Raw genomic sequence first — 19670 nt, forward strand, 5'->3', positions numbered from 1 at the left:
CTGAACCGGAAGGGGAAGAAGGGGAGGAAGTCAGCTGGAGGAGAGGTGGAAGGTGCTGCAGGAGGGATCGCTTTGATGGACTACGACCCTCTTCTTGAGAAAGAGAGACGACTCAAGCAGTTGGTGAGTTGGCTACCCGCTTCTTCCCTCCCCTCCCAGTTCCTTCCTTACAGGTTCCGTCCGACTGAGACTGACTTTGGTCCCCTTTTTCGCTTTTACTTCTCGCCTCAGTCGGATCTGGCCCTTGTTAAGGGAGAGGAGGTGGAGATCAACCTCGTTGAAATCGAGTCTGCTCCCAAGTCCGTCGAGATCACAACCATCATTTTCGAGACCCTCTGCCTCGACTCGGAGTCTGGAGAAGCTTCTCAGGAGGTGTTCGATCACAACCGTTCCAACCAGAGAGAGTTCATCGCTCATGTGAGTTTTTTCCCCTCTCAGTCTCGCGTTTCATTCGTCTGTCCGAGACGCGTCGTTCTGACCACGTTTTGTTTCTACAGTGCATCACCAACATCGCCAAGATCGGAGTCGTTCTTAATCCTACCCAAGTTCAGAGTCGATACGCCCTCGTCATGAAGAAGTACAAGGCCATCAAGATGGAAGAGGAGCAGAGCGGTGGGGAGAAAGCGGACGGCGTGGAACATGTGAGTCAACGCGTCTCCTCCGTTCAAGTTCATCGCTCCATCGCTCACCCTTACGCCCTTTCGTCTCGCAGGAATTCAGCGAGGAGGTACTTGAAACGCTTCGAAGCTGTTCGTTCTACGAAGCTCTCGATGAGGTGTGAGTCCGCTCTTCTTGTTTGATCCGTCACTCTTCTCTTCGACGCGTCGTCAGATCCTCTTCTCTTCCTCCTTCGGTTTACTTCAGCGCCGGCAACAAACCCAACATCGCTCGTAAGGTCGTCGTTTCGGAGAAGGGAAGAGCAGTCAAGAAGCGATCTGGATCGGAGTCTGGATCGGAGGACGATGATCACGGCGAGGGAGACAACCCAGCGTTGAGGAAGAAGAAGAAGACGTTGTCGAAGAAGGTACGCTCTCTTCTTTCCACACTTCTCCGCTCCTTCTCGTTGACTCGAGATCCAGCTGAATCACTCTCCGTTGTGTTTGGCGGTTCTGCCTTTTTCACGTTGCTCAGGAACAGGAACAGGAGGAGAGCGCGTCGAAGATCGACGAGATGACTGGATCCGTCTCGGCGCTCGCTGCTACCCTCGCTGCCGACCAGGCTCAACGAGTCTCGTCTGCAAAGGAGAAGATGGAAATGGCTCGGGCTCAGGAGGTTAGGGAGGCGAAGAGGTTCGAGAGGGAGGAGGCCAGCTCGAACTTGGACAGGAAGATGAGGGTTGCGAAGTCGTTGATGGAGAGTGGAGACGAGGAGATGATGAAGAAGGGGAAGGCTATGCTTCTTGCTCTTGCAGATTTTTAGATGCGTTCATGGTTTCGGGTTTCGTTCCTCTTCCATCTCATCCTTCTTTTGTACATACGGAGACTCTAGCTGCTTAGTTTCCAGCTCTCGTCGCGTCTCTCATTGTAATTAGACTCTTTTCCTTTTCATCACCACGGTCACTACAGCAGAAAATTTGTTCGAGTATTATTCATTTGATTCCTCGAGTTCTCTCTGTGCAAGAACAAGTCCCAACAAGAAAGAAGACAGATAAATAGAAAGGCAAAACGAGAGAGCTCAATCTAAGTCGCGTCCTTCCCTCTCCCACTTCTATCGCCGTCCCAAAGGGCACAGATGCTCAACCAACACCTCCCGAAACTGCTTTACAGCCTCCCTCATCCCGTTAATGGTCTCTGCACCTCTCCTCTCAGCCTCTTCTTCCCTCTCTGCCAAAATGGCCTCCAACGCCTTCTCCGTCTCCTCGCTGTCTCCCAGCTTGTACCCACTCTCCCAACCCTTCATATCCCCATCCCTCTCCCCCAAATCCAGCAAGAGGTTATGCAGAACCATCAGAGAGACAATGAGATCCCAGATCCGCTCCTCATTTCGACCAGGGATGCTCCGAAGGATGGGGAATCGATTCTTGAGGCGACCGAATGCGTGTTCGACGGGGATCCGAGTTGACGCGTGAAGAACTTCGAACGCTCTCCGTTGAGCGATCTGAGCAGCTCCGGTTCCCTTGTCCTTCAGTCCGTATGTTCGAATGGTGTAAGGGGTGATGGGGTAGCCTGATAGAGGGCAAAGAAAGCAGAGGAGGAGGTCAGCGAAGGTCGCCTCCGATTTCTCCTTCCCTCTCTTCCTCCCTCTCCCTCCCTTCCTTCCGCCTCGCCCACGAGACACTCTAGTTGGATCCCACCGCTAGAAAGGAGAGAGAACAATGGACGCACCTAGATCCCAAACAAGATGTAGGAGCCAAGGGAAGAAAGATGGGAGATCAGCGCCTCGAGCTCGCCTCCCTCCCTCCACTGCTCCTGCTTCCCAAGCCCTTCTGCAAAGTCCCTACGACACCGAGGCATCCACGCGCGAAGTAAACGTCAACTTCCGACCTTAATTAAGAGGAGGGAAAAAGCTCGCAACTCACCCTTGTCTGCTATGAGGTACTCTCCAGGTCAAAAGTACAGCTGTCGGGTCTTCCAGATGTGCGAGCTCTTCAACACGGTGACGTCCGTCACAGCAGCCGTCCACCCTCCTTCCAAGCTCAGGAAACGTCCCGCTGCATCGACGATCGCCTGAAGATTCAACTAGGAGAAAGAGGAAGCGTCGAGAGTGGGGGGAAGACAAGGAGAGGTCAGACAAAGAAGGGAAGGGAGGAGGAAGGGAGGAGCGGAAGGAACACCATCAAAAGACGAGAAGAAGACTCAAACTCACTCCGTAAAACTTCTTCCTGCAGTAGTAGTAAATACCATCCTCCCCAGGCTGCTCCTTCAGCGGAAACAGAACCCCATCAATCGCTCCCAACGCTCCAGGCCAACCAAATCCGTCCGAGACCTTCTTCCTCTCCTCCAACGTGACAGGCATCCTAATGTGCTGCTCCTTGAGGGAGAGCAGTGCTCCGACGACGTTGTTGACATAGTTGTAAGTCGATCCTTCTCCGGTAGCAGCTGTTTCCGAGGTATCGAGATGGGTGTGGGCGGCGGCGAAGATGAGGAAGACGGAAAGCTGTTTCTCGATGCTGGCTGGAGGACGACGCGGGAGGAACTTTCCGTCGGGTCCAGTTTTGCGTTTGAATTTCGGATGGTCTCGAAGAAGGTGGCAGAGGGATTCGAAGATGTGAGGGTCAACTCTGGGGGAGGAGAAGAGGGGGAAGACGGTGGAGAAAGTGATGAGGAGCTGATGGGAGTTGGGAGGAAGGAGCGTCGAGCTCACCTGAAAGTGCTCCTGTATCGTCTCAAACTTTTCCCCCTCAACCTGATCTGTAAATGTTCGTGATCCTTCTCGAACTGATTGTACTTCCCACGACGCTTGTTGTACTTCTTGTCGTGCTGGTTTTGCAGTTCCTCGGTAGCAGCCTGGAGGAGCTCGAGCGAGGCGAGGCAGAGTGTTGGTTTCATCGTCCGCGTCGTCTTCCGGCTCTTCTTCGTCCCCAGCGAGCCCTAGAGCTCGTGAGAAGCCGAGCATCAGGAGAAAGACTCCGATTCCGAGCTGGACTTGGGAGAGTGCTTTGAGGAGATTCAACATTCGAGGAGAAGAGAGGGCAAGAGAGGGAGGTGAGGAGGTTGTTTGGGCAGCTTGTGTTTACTCGCTGGCAGATCTCTGCGTTCCGTGCTCTCGTATATCAAACGAAGAGAGATCGATCGTCCAAGGGCTTTGAGCCCGAGAAAAAAAAAACAGAATTCTCGAGAAATCCGTCGGAGAAGAGAGATGTGGATCGGGCGTTGGTTTTTTGTTTTTGCCCTCTGAGACAACACCGACGCGTGTCTCAGAGGGAGCAAAACGCTCTTTCCCCACACAAAAACGAGACGACTTTTGAAGCAAAACAATATTTGAGGAGGGCTACTTAGGGAGCAAAAGGCAAAAAGATCAATTGGAGAAACGGGGAATTGAACCCCGGTTACAAACAAATCTCATAAGAATGCGAAGCTTATGTGATACCACTACACTATTTCCCCTTGGATGACAGCGTTTCAGTGAACATGGATACAATCCAAGAAACGAAAGGCGACGCGACGCTCGTCTTCTTTCCCTCCTTTGCAGTTTCTCTCCTCTTTCACCGTTCGCTGACGCAGAGCAGGAGCGAGCAACTTTCGAACCTCCGCCTCCCTCTAAAAAGAAGGCACCACGCCAGAGGAGGGAAAAAGAAAAGGACCAGAGCCAAATGGCAGCAAAAGATACTCGGACTGGGAATCGAACCCAGCTTGCAAGCGAACAACCTGAAGATGTTAAGCTTACGTCCTAACCGATAGACGATCTGAGCTTCAGTGTTGGTTGTTGACCGCCGTTCCAGATCGAGTTAGATATAAATTTGTTTTGCGGGGAAAGAAACAGGTGGTCGCGTTGCGCTTCTTTCCCCTCCGTCGCTCCGTTCCTTGTTCTGTTCTCCACAGATCATTCCTTTGTCTCTCTACCGGTAAAGACTCACGGGATCCTCGCTTGTTTGGCCTACAGACGTGCGACCCCGCTTCGCCTCTTCTCTTGCCTCTCTGTCAGTCCCAAACACCACCCAGATTTTCTGACAAGGGGTAGATAAACCTTGGCAAAGTCAGGACCTGATCAGGTTCCAACTTTGTATTCCTACATCAACCTTGAGAACCCTTCTCGGAAATCTGGGTGTTGAAGAAAGGAGGAGGAGGGAGCGCATCCAAGAAAAAGCGGCAGAGCAAAGAGTCAAGCTGCTGCCGCGCCTCCCCGGCAGTATCTACTAATGGAAGAAGACGTGAGAGAAGGGATGCATGAAAGAAAGGAAAGTGCAGAAGAGTCCAGACGCGTCGAGAAACGAAAGAAGAAACGAGAGAGAGCAAGAAAGTCCAAGAGCGGGAGTAAATCAAAGTGCAAGAGGAAAAAAAAACTAGGTAGTACCGCAGCCCTGTGAGCTCCTTCAACGTGCCAGAGATCTCTGAAGATCGATCCGTACTTCATCAACAAGACCTGCGTCTCTCCCTTCCCCCCCTGCTTTGTCTCCTTCTCTGCTAGAATCTCCCCAATTGTCATCTCTCTCCCCTCCCTGGATGGGACGAACCGAGCGTTGACCGAGGGAGACGCAGAGCAGGCAGGACCACGGCTGGCGATGAAGCTTCGGTGCTCAAGCAGTTCATCTGGTCGAGCGGCTTTCGCATGGCGGAGGGATTGGAAGAGGGCTAGAACCCTAACCCGGAACAGACGAAGACGAGAGCTGAAGGACTCACCAACTGACGCGTCATCTCCTCCTCCTCTTTCTTGACCTTCTTCCTCCCCGTCTTGATGAAGGTTGATGAAGGCAGCTGACGAGGAGGAAGCCGACGATTCCGAGAGATAGATTACTGGATCGAGATCGAAGTGTCCTTGAACCGTCGACGGAAGCTGCTATTTGGTGAGGACGGAAGGAAGGAGCGCATCGTCAGTACAAACGGATCGAGTGCGGCGACCGGGTAGGGTTGCGGACATTGACCTCGAGAAGATGATGGTTGAAGAAGAGAGGAGGTAGACGACCCTTCACCTGAAAGTGACAGGCACGAGAAGAAGATACCGACGCGGTCAGCACAGGCTCTCACCCACCATATCCTTCGCTGAAGGAGGAAAAGGGATCGAAACTCCCCGTCCGATTTGTCTGAGCCATCAGCCTCTTTCTCCTCCTCTTCCTCCTCCTCCTCCTCCTTCACCATCGAGTTGAAAAGAATGGCCGAGAGGTCGTCGAGGTTCTCGCTTCTAGCCTCCTTGAACATGAAGGGCCAGGATCCTTCGATTCGGACGGACCGCTCTTGGACGCTTTGGCGAGAAGTCGAAAACAGGTGGACGAGGCAGAACCATCGACTCTCCGGTCTGGGAGGCGATAGTCGAAGTGTCTGTCGACCAAGAAAGCGAGACCGAAGGTCAGGGTCTCGAATCGAAATACGACAGACAGGAGACGAGGAGACGAGTTCTTCTTCCGAATCGAGCTGATCCTCGTCCTCGTCGTCCGTCTGAACCACATCCTTACCGAGAAGCCGGTTCCTCAATCTTTCCTGAAGCTCGAAAGACCTGATCGTCTTGCTAACCCTAACCCTAACCCTAGGCTACCGTCTTGATGTGGTAGAATGAAATACATGAGAATCTAACCCTAACCCAGCGGAAGGAGAGGCGGAAACCTCATTTCGACCGTTGTGCCTTTCGGTTGGTGATCGATCAATCTGCCGGGTCGTCGATGATGTACATGTTCATGGCTACAAAGAGAAGAGGAAGTCATGGGGATGAGCATTAGGATATTGCCACCATTCGCGGTAAGGGTTAGTCCTAAGCCCGTCGTTCTTCAGGAGACAGTGGAAGCACAAGCTCGTCGAGCATGCGAAGGTTTCTCCTCCACGAACTGATTCTCCTCCACAAACTCTAAAGGAACTACTCGCTGTCCACAAACTAATCGGACGAACTAACTCTCCTCCACGAACTAACTGGAGGAACTAATCGCCCTCCTCAAACTAATTGGACGACTCCCCCTCTTGCCATGAATTCTTGACCGGTTCATCTGCTTGGACTTTCCCTGTGCTTAATTAAACCTCTGCTATGCAGTCAACCAAAAAGAATTGCAGGTTTTCACCTTCGGGGTTGGCTTCGAAGTTGCTGCATGTTCTCGAACGAAGCGTAGTGGAGTGAGAGCACGGCTTCAATCTCCCATCGGCAGCCCTCTTCTTGGGATCTTTCTGAGGTTTAGCTTGACGCCGGGAGCAGATGCTCAGATCCGTCGCAAGCTAGATCTCAGGATGATTCTATAGTCGAGTTTCCTCCTCCTTTCCAAAGCGAGTTCGACGCCAGGAGCAGTAGCTCAGAGCTGGTCGCGTTCTCGCTGTGGGGAGGAGTCCGAGTGAAGGTCAGACGGAGTTCGAGCAGAGTTCAACTCTTCACTCCCATCTCGACAGCAAACGACATACCTCAGGTACGCTTTCATTCGCTCTACTCCTCATCGCAGTCAGAGATACCGTCCTCGTACGCTACATCCCTCTAGGCGAATATCGAAGCCTCAGTGGTGAGACCTCGTCCCTCATGGGTAGTCTCAAGTCGCAGCCCTGACGCTCCTCGTTCTCTCGTCTCTCAGCTTTTAGCCCATCGTTCGTCTTCCTCGAAGCACGAACCTCTCAAGAGTTTCACATCGTTCAACAGGTTAGCTCGAGTGGCTCAAAGTCTGGATCGTAGAAGAGGAAGGTTTTCTGATCTCCTCTCTTCTCACCTCGTTCAACAGAACGAGCATTTTTCAAGCGTATTCGTCGCTGTCGCTCCCATCCTCGTCGTCGTCCTCTCAACTCGTCAAACACTGTCTCCTTTACTCTCTCCCCTCTTCGATGACCGCCAATGCCGTCTCTCTACCCGTCCTTCGCCAACTTATCTCGTCTTCCCTCCATCTCCTCAATTTGGACGTCGGTTGGAATCTCGAGCGGTTCGAGCATGCTTTCGACATCGTCGCCGAGGCCGCCAACGAAGTCGATCTTCCCTTCCTCGCCGCCATTAGGGACGCGGTCGTCGCAGGTTTTCTTCGAGAGGGAGAAGCAGACGACATGGAGTTCATGGTGGATTATCTGGAGGTCGTCGATGGAGAGAAGTCGCTCGCATCAGTCGGATCCCTCCTCAAACCGGATCCGTCTCCCTTCGTCAACAACATCCTCCAAGCTCGTCCTCTCCTTCGATTCGGTCACCTTCAACCCTACCTCTTCACGACCAACGGAAAGCCACGCCAACGGCTCGTCGATCTGGGAACCTACATCACGGAGCACCCTTTCGGAGGAGACGAAGTCCAGGCTCCTCCCTCCTCCTCGTCGCCCCGTCGTCGACCCAGCTCCTCCTCCGGCTCCTCCGTCGGTCGTCACTCAGCAGTCGCGCCGGGACTCCCTTCCTCCTCCTCTTCCTCCTACCCTCCAAACGGCTCGAGGAAATCGTCCTATCTCCCCGAAACGGAGCCCAGCCACCGAGGAACGAGCAAGAGAGGTCGAGATCTGGAAGACGAGGATCAGGACGAGTTGTCAGACGACGAACTCCAAGCTCGAATCGAGTCGATGGTCCAAGATCAGATCTCGAGACCTCCTCCTACCCTCGCCAACCTCGGCTTCGACGCAAAGCGGAACGAGATGGCCAGGAGGACGGCGCTCATGGCCCTGAGTCTATGTCGGGGACAGCTGTGCGGAAATATCAAGTTGGAGGTGTTAACTCGCCCGTAGGGCGAGGTAACTACGACTTCAGTTCATACTTAACTTACCAGGCTTATCTTTATATATCGATCTAACCTGTCTGCAACTTTGAGCTGAATTTGTGCAGATTTGCGGCTTCCGGAAGGGGAGAAAGAACGCGACGAGCGAGAGAGGTCGGTTGTTAGTAACCAAACTCGAAAGGTCAACATTTCGAGGCCTTCGCTTTGACTCAGCCCCTTCCTTCCCTCCTTCCCACAAACCTCCACCGACCTTCCCTCCCACATCTTACGTGTTCTCCCAGAGCCCACTTCCCACAGCTTATTTACCCGAGCGTCCAAACCCCCGAAGATCTACGCTCGATCCAGTCCTCAGCTCGAACTCTAGAACTCGAATCCCTCTCTCCTCCTCCTCTCCTCCTTTGTTCGGCTTCGCACATGGCCAGCAGAGAGACAACAGACACATCCTCCGGTGGAACGGATGCCGACGATGCAGCAGCTTCGAGTACTCAGAAGGGATCTTGGGGAGGAGATCGCAACGGAGCTGGTCGTCCCAAAGGAAGCAAGAACCTCAACCCAGCGCGGGGAAGGAAGGGAGCTGCATCTTCGTCCTACGTTGGACCCATGCCTGGGCCGTTCGTTCCTGGGACAGTGGCTGCAGGAGGTATACATTCTATGTTCGGTGAGCCCTCGTTCTCCACCATCGAACTCGTTTGTGCTAGCCTGCAGCTGCCGCTGTAAGTGCAGCGACTCGAGCTGACCTTCCCTCTCCTCCCTCGACGATTCGTGACTTCAGCTGCACAGGTCGCTAAGCAAGCTTCTTCTCTGCCTCCTGCTTCCACCGAGGATGTAGATACCGACATGTTCAATGGATATTGGGACGGAGTTAGACCCGAGGACTGGGCAGCGATGGATCGACTCGGAGGTGTGTCGAGCTCGTTTCGTTCTCCGTTTCGTCTTCGTGTTTCGTTCGCTGATCAGTCTTCATTGTTCAAATTTACCAGCTACTCAACCATCATCTTCTGGACCTTCTACCACTCCCTCCCTCCCTCCCTCGACTTCTCAACAAGCTTCGTCCTCCAACCCTTCTCCCCTCGACGCGTCCCCCTCCTCTCCTTTCGCACTTCGCGCTACGACCTCCGTTCCTCCTCAGCTTCCTCCCCAGTTCCCATCTATCCCTCAATCCTCTCCTTCCGCTCCACCACCAGTAACATCAACATCCATCCCCGCACCTTCTCAAGCCCTAGCGTCTCCTTTCATCGATCAAGCGCCAGGCGCGTCGACGGGTGAGGAGGGAGGTTTCGAAGAGGACGATATCCCTTCCAGTTGGTCAGAGGAGGGAGGAGATACGGGAGAGGGTGGAAGGGATGTGGATGGGGATGGAGACGATGTTTGTGGGGAGGACGAGGCTGGGGAGTTGAAGAAGGGAAGCGTCATCGAAACCTACCTCCGCAAGGTCGTCACAAACCTCATCAAGGAGCAACGTTCGGACGAAGACAACCTCCCCGAGATCTACAACCACCGCTCCTTCACCATTCGTCCTCCGGAACCCTTCTTCGCCCTCAACCCTTCCGTCCATCAAAAGACGGGACGTTTCGAGGATCAGCAGAACCTTCCTACTCCCGATGAGCTCTCCCTCCCTACCGTCTTCGTCTGGGACCCTCGATGTCTTCTCTCCCGCGAGGAACGAGCCAAACTCACCTGTGCTGGATGTCAAGCAATCCTGACTTCAAACTGTGAGTCTCGTCGCGTCGCCTCTCCTGCTTACGATCTTGCTTTCGCTGATCAATCTGTCCCTTCCCCCTGCTGCTGGAAACAGGCTGGCCAACGAAACCCATCGGTCGACGAATGGTCACTCTCGATGGGACGATCTTCATCATCTCCAAACGGCTGAGATGCCCGAACAGTCGATCCGATCCGAAGTCTCTCGTCCCTCCGAAATGCCAGAAGGGAAACTACTCGAGCAGCTCGGATCACATCCTACAGAGACTTCCAGCCTCCCTACAAGCTTCCTTCCCTGGTCAGTCAGGTCTCTTTAATCCGTCTCGTCCGCCGAGCCCTTACTGAAACGAGCGGCTGCTTTCTTTCCCTCAGGCTTCCTCACCCATCGCTCCGCCATCTCGACCGACCTCCTCGACCTTGTCACTTCCTACCTCCCTTCCGGAGGAAACGCTGGTCGACTATCATCCCTGCTCAAGGAGAAGTCAACCCTCGCCTACGATCGACGTCGTCTCGCTTACCTCCAAACAGCGAAGGAGAGGACGAGGAGTCCCGCCGTTCAAGTCCTTCTTCGAGAAGTCGGCCTCAAAGCTTTCCCAGATTACAACGATTCGGGATCGTACAGTGGATACTCTCCTTCGTCTGTAAGTAATGACCACCTCGTCAATTCTTCCTCAGCCTCTGCGTCCGACGTGCGACTGACGACCTTCGTCGCGTCCTCTTTCCCTTTCCCAGGGGTTCCTTCAAGCTCTCTTCGTCGCTAAGGGTCAGCGGGATAAACCCTACATCCTTCAGCACCTGTCGAGTCTCTCTCTCGATATCTGCCAACAGGATCACTCCTTCAAGGTGAGATCGTCTCTCTCTCTCCCCCCCGACTCTCGTCGTCGCTGAACCATTTCTTCTTCTTCTTTCATCTCTTCAGGTCCCGCTTCAGGTCGCCAAAGTCGATGGAGTCCCTCAAACGACTGCTCTGTTGACTGGCTTGAACGAAAACGGCATGGTTCGCTTCATGCATCTCGTCCCGTCGAAATCACTCACGATCGTGTCGGAAGCGCTCGAGAAGGTCGCCCAATCCCTCGAGATCTACGGTCACGGTCCAACCCAACTCGTCTTCTCCGACCAGCCAGCTGCCGACGCCACCTTCCTCAGCACCGTCTGGCCTTCCATCACTCGAGATGTCGTTCGACCACTTTCGACTCAAGACGAACTCGCCACTCTCCCTCTCTACCAACTCTCGTCGGATCTCTCTCCCCCCATCGTAGCCAAGACCAGCTCCGAGATCAACACGGCTCTCCAGCCTCTCTTGGACATCGCTGCTGATCTCGGAAACGAGGACATGATCGTGGGGATGGACTGCGAGTGGGAGAGTCGAGGGGAGGACGCGACGGGCGGGCGAGTGGACGTGATCCAGATCACCTTCAATTCAACGATCCTCATCCTTCAGGTCGGTCCTATTGTTCTTTCTTTTCACTTTCGAAGACTACGCTGACCTCCTTTTTATACAATTTCTTCTTGACTCTACCAGGTCGGATGGGTCACGCCGGAGAAAGTCCCTCGGAACCTCCAGTGCTTCCTCGAGCTCGAACGCTGCAAGAAGGTGGGAGTCAAGGTCAACGGAGACCTTCTTCGAGTCGAGAACGCTTGGAACCTTCGGCACGTCGGAAAACCGCCTTCACCTAAGCAGGGAACGACCAAGGCTGGATCGAAACCTCGAACCTCTCCTCGAACGGACGCCATCGACCTCTCAAACCTCGCTCACCAGAAGGGTGTCTTCCAGCATCGAGGAGCTTCGCTTCAAGCCATCGTCTCCGGTACTCTAGGACTTCATCTCTCGAAGGACGACCGAGATCGTCGCTCCTCCTGGGGACAGCACACTCTCAGCAGCGATCAAATCACCTACGCGTCCAACGACGTTCGCTCAGGATACGACGCCTACTACTCCCTCCTTCCTCGTCCAGACTTCGGCCTCAGTCTCGTCAGCAACCACCCTAGCCTTCTCCCTCACGGAATCAACTTCGTCGCTATCTACTCAGCAAAGAAGGTCGTCGCCGTCGGTCGCCTTCTCCCTCCCGTCATCCTCCCGGCCCCCAACCTCACAACCCCCACCATCACTCCCACTGCTTCCACCGCAGTCGTGCAGGTCGAGAGGATTCTTGTTCCTGGGTTCATCCTTCCACTACACAAGCGGTCTCTCCTCGACATGGGCGCTCTCCCTTTCCTCGCAGCCGTCAAACTTCCTTCCCTCCGAACAACCTCACCTCCCGCTCCACTCCCTCCCTCCCCTCCATCACCAATCAACTCAGTCTCCCTCCCCATCGGTCGGGTATCAGCCGGATCTTCCACGGAGGGAGCTACGGAGGAAGCAAGCGTCGCCGATGCGTTGTTTGGAGGTGGGATGGAGGAGGAAGAGGAGGAACGGGACCACTTTGGAAATGGGGAAGGAGAGGACGATGGACTGGGAGGAGGACTGTATGTGAACGGGGAGTCGGGAATGGAGGAGGATTCGATTCATTTAACTCTGGAAGAATTCGCTAGGGTGAGCTCAGAGTTCCTCGGACCTCAGCAAAGCAAATCGAAACGCGTCGCTGACCTTTCTTCTTTCTCCGTTGCAACAGCTTCATCCCGTCCAAGCAGGCGTACTCGCTTCGATCACAACCAACCCGATCCTTCAGTCTTCAATCCCAGCACACCAGCTTCCCACTCGAGTTCTCGGAGACGTCTTCCATCTCGAGTATCGAGTCAGTCGCACCGTCGGTCGAAACCACCCTCTCACTTACCTCTTCATGCAAGGCTACTCCGACCTCGTGCTGGTTCCCGACAAGGACGACAAGAAGAAGGTTACGGATTACCTTCTGTCGATAGGGAAGACCTGGGAGGAGGTCCGGAAGTTCCGTCCATCCTGGCTCTGGAGTCGAGTGCGACGAACAACCCCTCCGTCGGACGTCCTCCACTCGCAGCTCGAGCTCCTCTTCAACACCTTCGGAGAACTCTCAGCGGACGTCGGAAAGAAGAAGGACGTTCCATTCTTTAGTCAGGAGACCTGGAAGAAGTGAGTCGCTCATTCTGCTCCTCTGGAGTCTCGCTCTTCGACTCGCTTCGACTTCGTCGTTGGACGCGCCTGACATCTCATTTTCTTTTTCGTTCTCTACTCGATCGTTCGCTTTCTCTGACAGGTGAGCCTCTCGCGATTGCTTTCTTCGCAAACACCGTTGAAAAGAGGCTGATCTTGTTCCGTTTGTTTCCCTGCAGGGCTGCTGGAGTTCTCGAGGAGGTCAAGGCGGGTCACATCTCAGATCCCCCAGGAATCTCGCTGTATGAGATCAGGCGAGTCGACAAGCACGGTCTCAACGTCTACCGATGTCTACGAGGAACCAACTCGGTCGAGGGAGGGATCCATTGCCACCTTCGTCGTCAATTCTCTTCCCTCGGCGCGTCGCCACAGCTCACCGACGCCTTGATCGCTCTCTGGGTCCTTCGTTATAACTTCAAGGTCAGCCATTTAACTCCTTCCCTCTTCTTTCTTCGACTCTATTCTCATCTACTTCTTTACTTTTTCCAGATCGGAACTCTCAACGACCTCGGATCGAAACACAACTGGCACTACCAACCTTGGATCAGTGACGAGATCGACAGCCTCTCGACCGAGTTCGATCTCGCCATCCCTCTTCGTCCTTCGTGGAAAGTTGACCTCAGCAGCTTCCCTCCTACGACCGAGACTCTCGGAATGGTACCCCTCCCCGTCGAACTCTGCAGACGACATGGCATTGCGGTCACTCCTCGTCCCTCTCTCGTCGATCTCATCACTCCTCTCCACCCCAGCCTCACTCGGACCCCCTTCCAAATCTCCAAGTCCCTCAGCTGCTCGCCCATCGGTCGATACGTCTACCTCTCTCTCGTTCAACAGGTCACCATCCCAGCAACTCCCCTCCATCGCGCAGAGGAGTTCAAGGCCTTCCACTCGCTCATGCGAGACGGAACTCTCCTTCCCGCTAACAACGGTCAGGTACCCAACTTCGGAGTCCTCACTGCGCTCTGGAATACCTACCTCGTCAACGGGACCAACTCCTTCAGCAAAATCCCCGAACAACTCAGCGCCTACTACACCCAGTACGTTCGAAAATCGGAGGCTCGAAACGCTCAGTTGGCGACCGAGACCCAGCGAGCTTCCCTCGCCAAACTCCTCTCCCATCCTCGTCGGACTGCCTCCGTCATGCCATCTGCTACGATCGGATTCTCTGTGGTGAGCATGGAATTCCTGTGGTAATTCCTCGAGACGCGTCGACTGACTCTCCTCCTTCCTTCGTTGTTTTGCTATTGCAGGTAGCGGAGTCGCCGATTCTCGGAGCTGTGAGTCTCAAGTCTGAAGCTTCGAAGTGTCCGTACTGACCTCCCTTCGTTTTCCCTTGGGTTTACTAGGAGATGCGCCCGTCATCGAACGACAATCCGTCTTCTTCGTCGACGCGACGTGAGGGACCGAGCAACGAGCTTCCGGCGCCAAAACGAGCTGTGAGTCCTGTTTCTCTTGCTCTTTTTCTCAACCCATCTCAACTCTCTCGGTGGAAAACTGACCACGACGCTCAACTCTTGTTTTCTCAGCGGTTGGATCCTCCTTCGACGACTGAAGAAGGAGAGGAGACGATGAAGGGAGCGTCTGCTTCGGCTGTGAGTCCTCACGTTCTACGCTACTTTTCCTACCGATAAGAGCCTCGGTATCTGATTCTTCCTTCTTGGATTCGCCTTTCGATCTCTCTCCTCCAGGCTCCCATCGCGTCCTCTTCCTCGTCGTCCCTCAACAACAACCCCTCCCCTCCTCCGGCAACAACGCCGTCTACTCTTCCAAGAGCTGCAAAGGAAGGGAAGGCAGATTGGACGTGCTTGAGATGCGGAGGGCCGCTCTGCGGAGGCCGAGGAGGGAGGATGAAGTGTACAGGAGATGCAAAGGACGGGAAGATGATCACTGAGGGAAACGGAAAGAAGGACGTTGGGATGAAGGACAGAGAGGATATTTGGGAGGGACAATACATAAATAAAAGGCTTCAGGTTGCAACCAATACGTACGTCTAGATATATATCTCGTTCTTCTCTTCTTGACTATTGAAGAAACGAGCGAGACCTCGTCGGAAGAAGTCTAGATCTGGGCGCGGTTTTACGTTTTGAGAGGAGTGAAATGAAGTGTAACAGCAAAAGGGGGTCAAACAATTCGGATGAAGCATATTCGCTTGACGGAGGAGTGTGCGAGAGAGGAGAGCAGAAGTGAAGGAGGAGGAGGAGGCGAGGCGTGAGCTTCGACCCCATAGCTCTTCCTTCATTTTGAAGCCTCTTGTTGTTTTCCGAGCCTTCCAATTTCGTACCAGAAGTCCCAAGGACCATCGCAACCTTTCAGAAAGAGAACTGAGGCTATCAGCGAAGGTGAAGTCATCGCAGAGCTCACGAACTGATTCACCCTCCCCTCACTCGCTAAGTTTCAGCTTTTCCTGCCTTGGTTTCACCCCTAAAACTAACCTCGGAAAGTCTGCAGGTAGCCAGACGCTTCATCAACTCAGCGAAAGAGCAAAAATAGGGTTTTGGGCAGCGGGTCGTCGCTGAGAAGAGATAGAAAAGTTGGACGAGTTAAGTCGAGTTAACTCGACTTAACTGTCCCCGACACAAATCGTTGGCCAGGAGGACGTGGGACGAGGCCTTCAGGACCCAGAAAACCTGCGCCGAAGACGTCGCGAAGAACGCTGGAGTTCGGAACCTCCCAGCCTCCGTCATCAAGGCAGCGGGATCCTACAGCTTCATCGACCTCAACGTCGTCAACGGATACGACCAACCGACCAACACGCTGCTCAGGACTCCATCACTATCGGCTCTGGAGGATCTCTCTTCAAGCCGACGAAAGTCGAGAAGTCAATCCCGGTCGCCGTTCAAGCCACCTGGTCGGTCCTCATCGAGCTCCCGAATGCTTGGACTACCGAAACTTCATCGGGGATCGCTTCCTCAAGGCGCTGGAGTCCGAAGTTCTCGCCTTCGACGTCGCCTTCAGGTCCGAGATGGCGAAGGACTCGAGGCTCACGGTCTTTGACGCTCGTTGAGCCGAGGGAGCCCAGATCTGGTCCGACGCCGAATCCAGTCGTCGTAAAGCCGCGGCTCTCCCGCCGGCTCGAGGAGGAGGAGGAGGTCAATCGTCTTCGTCGTCGTCTGGAAAACTCTCGTCCAACAAGTCGCCCCGAATCTCGATCAACCAAGCCGAAGAGACCTGCAACAACTTCAACGTCAGGGACGAAGGATGCACCTTCCCGGGATGCCAGAGGAAGCACATCTGCTCGGTCTGCGACGGAGCCCACTCCAAAGTCTCGTCGACGTCGTGCAGGAACAAGAAGGACAAGGGCTCCTCTTCTCGTCGTTCCGGCGCTTCTGGTGGACGTGGACGATGAGTCGAGCCTCAGCGGAATCGGAGTAGCCGCCCGTCTTCGTCGCTTGTTCCACTGGCCGGTGGAGGATCCTCTTTCATCCCCTTCAATCGCTTTCACCCTCACCGCTCCTCCCTTCCCTCGCCCTCCTCCTACCATCGTCTCCAACCCCACCCTCACCAACACCATCACCACCAACCCTCATCTCTTCGTCGTCGACTCCGCCGTCAACGTCGATCGCCTTGCCATCCTCCTCAAAGATCATCCAAATCGTCCCCTCGTCGAGTCCATCCTCCTTGGCTTCCGAGAAGGCTCTTGGCCGCTCCACGACGGAGATCTCACCCACCTTCGTACCATCCCTCAAACCCACTCCCAGAAGGACTCCAAGTTGATCGAAACTCATGTTCAGGAGGAGAGGAGTCGAGAGCATTGGTCTGCTCCCTTCTCGACTCTCCTCCCCGGCATGCACGTCTCTCCTCGGTTTGTCATTCCTCCTAGGACAGTCGACAGCTCCCCTAGGATCATCTGCGACCAATCAGCCGATGCTCTCAACTCAGGAATCACCCGAGAAGCCGTGAAGGTCGCCTACGACGGAATCCCAGAACTGGCTCGAGTTCTCCGCTCCCAAGTCGCGTCGTCGCCGTCCCTTCCTCGGATCCTCTTCAAGTCGGACGTCAGCCACGCCTTCCGAAACCTCCCCCTCTCGCCCTACTACCGAATCCTCCAAGTCGCCGAGGTCGCCCACGCCGACGGGTCTTCGAACTATCACGTCGACCATCGATTCTCCTTCGGTTGTAGAGCCTCGCCTCGATTTTGGTGCACCATCCTCGGTCTCATCCAGTGGGGAGTCCAACACCATCTTCGGACGAAAAACGGTCTCTTCTTTGTCGACGACGTCTTCGGATCCGACATCAGCGGAGCCACGGCGAGCAGGTCGTCTCTCGGGGAGTCTCATCTCCTCCCTCGAGATCAGTGGACGACGCTGGCGATCTGGGACTTCATCAGCCTCCCCTGGCGATGGAAGAAGCAGATCAACAACCTCAAGGACCCCAAGTCGCTCGTCACGATCCTCGGATTCGACGTCAACGGAGAAACCCTCGAGGTTTCCCTCTCGCTCGAGAATCGTCGTCTCCTCTCCGATAGGATTCTCGCCTTCGTTAAGGAACCCAAGCAGCCGCTCAAGGAATGGAGGAGACTCCTCGGATGGATGTCATGGTCCCTCAACGTCGATCCTCTCCTGAAACCTCTCCTCAGCTCGTCGTACGAGAAGATTCTCGAGAAGAACCACGAGAACGCACCCATCTTCCTCAACCAAGCCGTCACCAACAACCTCTCGGTCTTCGCCAACGAGATCCTCGTCTCCCGTCCTCTCCACCTCCTCGATCCCGGAGTTGTCGAATGGAACAACAACGAAGCCGACGCCGTCATCTACACCGACGCGTGTCTTGTCTCGAGCGACGGCTCATCAGGAATCGGTTTCTCCCTCACCATCAACGGAGTTCCCCACGGCTACCTCCTTCGTCTCCCTCTTCCGAGTCTCCTCGACATCAGGCTCGCCGAAATGCTCGCAATCCTAGCAGCTATCCAATGGGTCACTCGTCAGGAACGGAAGCCTCGTCGTCTCCTCATTCGGTCGGACAGCGCGTTGGGAGTCTACGCCTTCGACTCTGGCTCAGCCTCCGGCCTATCGAGAAGAGTTCTCGTCGTCGCCTTCGATCTCCTGAGGAGGAACCAGATCGACGTTCGAGTCAAGCACGTTGCCGGATGAACGAGAACACCGACCGGTTCTCGAGGTGATTTCTCGTCGATCTCCAAAGCTCTTTCGGTCTAGATCGAACCCACCTCTTCAACTTCTCACCTTCGCTCAACGAGCTCAAGGTGCGGGTGCAATGAGTTAGGAGCCCGAGCAGCAACCGCAGGAGGACGTCTCTACATGATACATCATCGGAACCAAACCCACCCCACCTCTCTCTCCTCCTCCGCTCATCTACGCTATATCCCCCTCATCCCGTCCTCTCCCTTCACCATCAAGAAAACCCCCAACTACCCCTCCCTCATCGCTCTCTCAACCCTCGCTGACAACCTTGAGGAGAACTACGTCGAACGCTCAACGAGGAAAGGATACTCGACGGGAGTCAAGTCCTGGTTCACCTTTGTCGACCACTACCATCTTCCAGAAGCGCCAACGTCGAGGTCCCTCCAGCTCTTCATCTCATGGTCATCCCTCCAAATCAACTCGGTGGAGAAGTACCTCTCGGCCCTTGCTCACCACTTCCGCCCGATCATCCCTGATTGGGATGAGATTCGTTCAGACCCGATGGTCCTTCGAACGCTTCGAGAAACGAAGGCTAGGTTTCTACGGAGTCCATCGGCTGGCAGAGGTTGTCTCCCCCGTCAACGTCGTCGACTCCGACCCTCGGAAGATCATCCTCCACTCGTCAGTCAAGCTCGACAACCTCCCTCTATCCTACCATCTCCCCTACCACAAAGCGGATCACTTCTTCAAAGGCTCAACGGTTGTCATTCGCCATCGCACCACCTCCGCTCGCTTCAGCTTCCCTCGTCTGGTTCATCGTTACCTCCGAGAGAGAGACGAGCTCTTTCGACCCACCGGCTACCTCTTCCTCCAGCAAAACGGCCTACCTCCAACCCGTCATAGGTTCGTCCGTCGCGTCAGGTCTCTCCTCGGTCACTCGTTAAGGTCGGGAGGAGCGACCTGGTTCACGTCGCTCGGACTCGGCTACGACATCGAGGCCTTCAAGATCTACATCCGAAATCACGAGGCCCTCTGGTCAGCTCTCCTCGGCTCACAGCTCCCACGCCGTCAAGCCTGGTTGTCGAGTCGTCGGTCGCCCTCCTCTCCCTCCCTCCCTCCCTCCCTCCCTCACGACCCATCACGTCCTTTCACGATCTCCCAACCATCTCAATCACGCCTTTCAATCACGCCCGTCCTTGTCGTTAATGGTCCCTCCTCCTCAATCACGGTTCCTCTTCATCCTCGTCGGCCATCGTCCCAAACACGTCTCGACGCGTCGGTCCTCCCAACCAAAAAGACCCAAACAAAATACCAAACAAATGCCTTCTTCGTAACGAATCTTCGATTTCATGCATCTCAGAATCTACCGCATCGCTCCTTGGAAAGATTGGAGTGAACAGATTGGGCGGAGGAAGGCTGCTTCCCACTCTCCCTGTTTTTGTGCTAGAAACCCAGAATAGAAGCAGAAAAAACTTTGTCTCAAGTGGAAACCCTAGCACGCAGCTTCGGGAGGCCAGCACACAGAGTTGAGCCAGCACGCACTCCAAGTCTTTTGCTTCCCCCGAGATGAGTTCTGATCGGAATC

The 19670-nt window shown here is 54.7% G+C and overlaps 6 protein-coding genes and 2 non-coding genes across 8 annotated transcripts; 5 read left to right on the forward strand and 3 right to left on the reverse strand.

Moving 5' to 3' along the window:
* Positions 1-75: 75 nt before the first annotated feature.
* BDY24DRAFT_442255 (uncharacterized protein) lies at positions 76-1419 on the forward strand (the record flags this gene model as incomplete). The annotated part of the gene is made up of 6 exons (XM_076644673.1): positions 76-123; positions 232-417; positions 498-641; positions 713-777; positions 865-1024; positions 1132-1419. 6 exons carry the CDS (start codon positions 76-78, stop codon positions 1417-1419), a joined length of 891 nt encoding a protein of 296 aa, XP_076495889.1.
* A 1127-nt stretch (positions 1420-2546) lies between these two features.
* Positions 2547-3555, reverse strand: BDY24DRAFT_341496 (uncharacterized protein; the record flags this gene model as incomplete). The annotated part of the gene is made up of 2 exons (XM_076637447.1): positions 2547-2666; positions 2785-3555. 2 exons carry the CDS (start codon positions 3553-3555, stop codon positions 2547-2549), a joined length of 891 nt encoding a protein of 296 aa, XP_076495890.1.
* Positions 3556-3962: 407 nt separating this feature from the next.
* On the reverse strand, positions 3963-4046 carry BDY24DRAFT_t64. The gene has a single exon. It is a non-coding gene; the product is annotated as a tRNA-Ala (tRNA).
* Positions 4047-4266: 220 nt separating this feature from the next.
* Positions 4267-4351, reverse strand: BDY24DRAFT_t63. Its single transcript has one exon. It is a non-coding gene; the product is annotated as a tRNA-Val (tRNA).
* Positions 4352-7382: 3031 nt separating this feature from the next.
* BDY24DRAFT_416102 (uncharacterized protein) lies at positions 7383-8252 on the forward strand (the record flags this gene model as incomplete). Its single annotated transcript, XM_076643546.1, has 1 exon — positions 7383-8252. One exon carries the CDS (start codon positions 7383-7385, stop codon positions 8250-8252), a length of 870 nt encoding a protein of 289 aa, XP_076495891.1.
* An 8210-nt stretch (positions 8253-16462) lies between these two features.
* On the forward strand, positions 16463-16927 carry BDY24DRAFT_327737 (uncharacterized protein; the record flags this gene model as incomplete). Its single annotated transcript, XM_076637088.1, has 1 exon — positions 16463-16927. A coding segment is annotated over one exon (465 nt), but the record flags the coding sequence as incomplete, so codon positions are not given.
* A 228-nt stretch (positions 16928-17155) lies between these two features.
* Positions 17156-17749, forward strand: BDY24DRAFT_327620 (uncharacterized protein; the record flags this gene model as incomplete). The annotated part of the gene is made up of 1 exon (XM_076637086.1): positions 17156-17749. A coding segment is annotated over one exon (594 nt), but the record flags the coding sequence as incomplete, so codon positions are not given.
* Positions 17750-18683: 934 nt separating this feature from the next.
* On the forward strand, positions 18684-19079 carry BDY24DRAFT_326833 (uncharacterized protein; the record flags this gene model as incomplete). The annotated part of the gene is made up of 1 exon (XM_076637075.1): positions 18684-19079. A coding segment is annotated over one exon (396 nt), but the record flags the coding sequence as incomplete, so codon positions are not given.
* Positions 19080-19670: the final 591 nt, after the last annotated feature.

Source organism: Mrakia frigida, assembly GCF_051309035.1.
Source record: "Mrakia frigida strain ATCC 22029 unplaced genomic scaffold BDY24scaffold_19, whole genome shotgun sequence".
Taxonomy (NCBI): domain Eukaryota; kingdom Fungi; phylum Basidiomycota; class Tremellomycetes; order Cystofilobasidiales; family Mrakiaceae; genus Mrakia; species Mrakia frigida.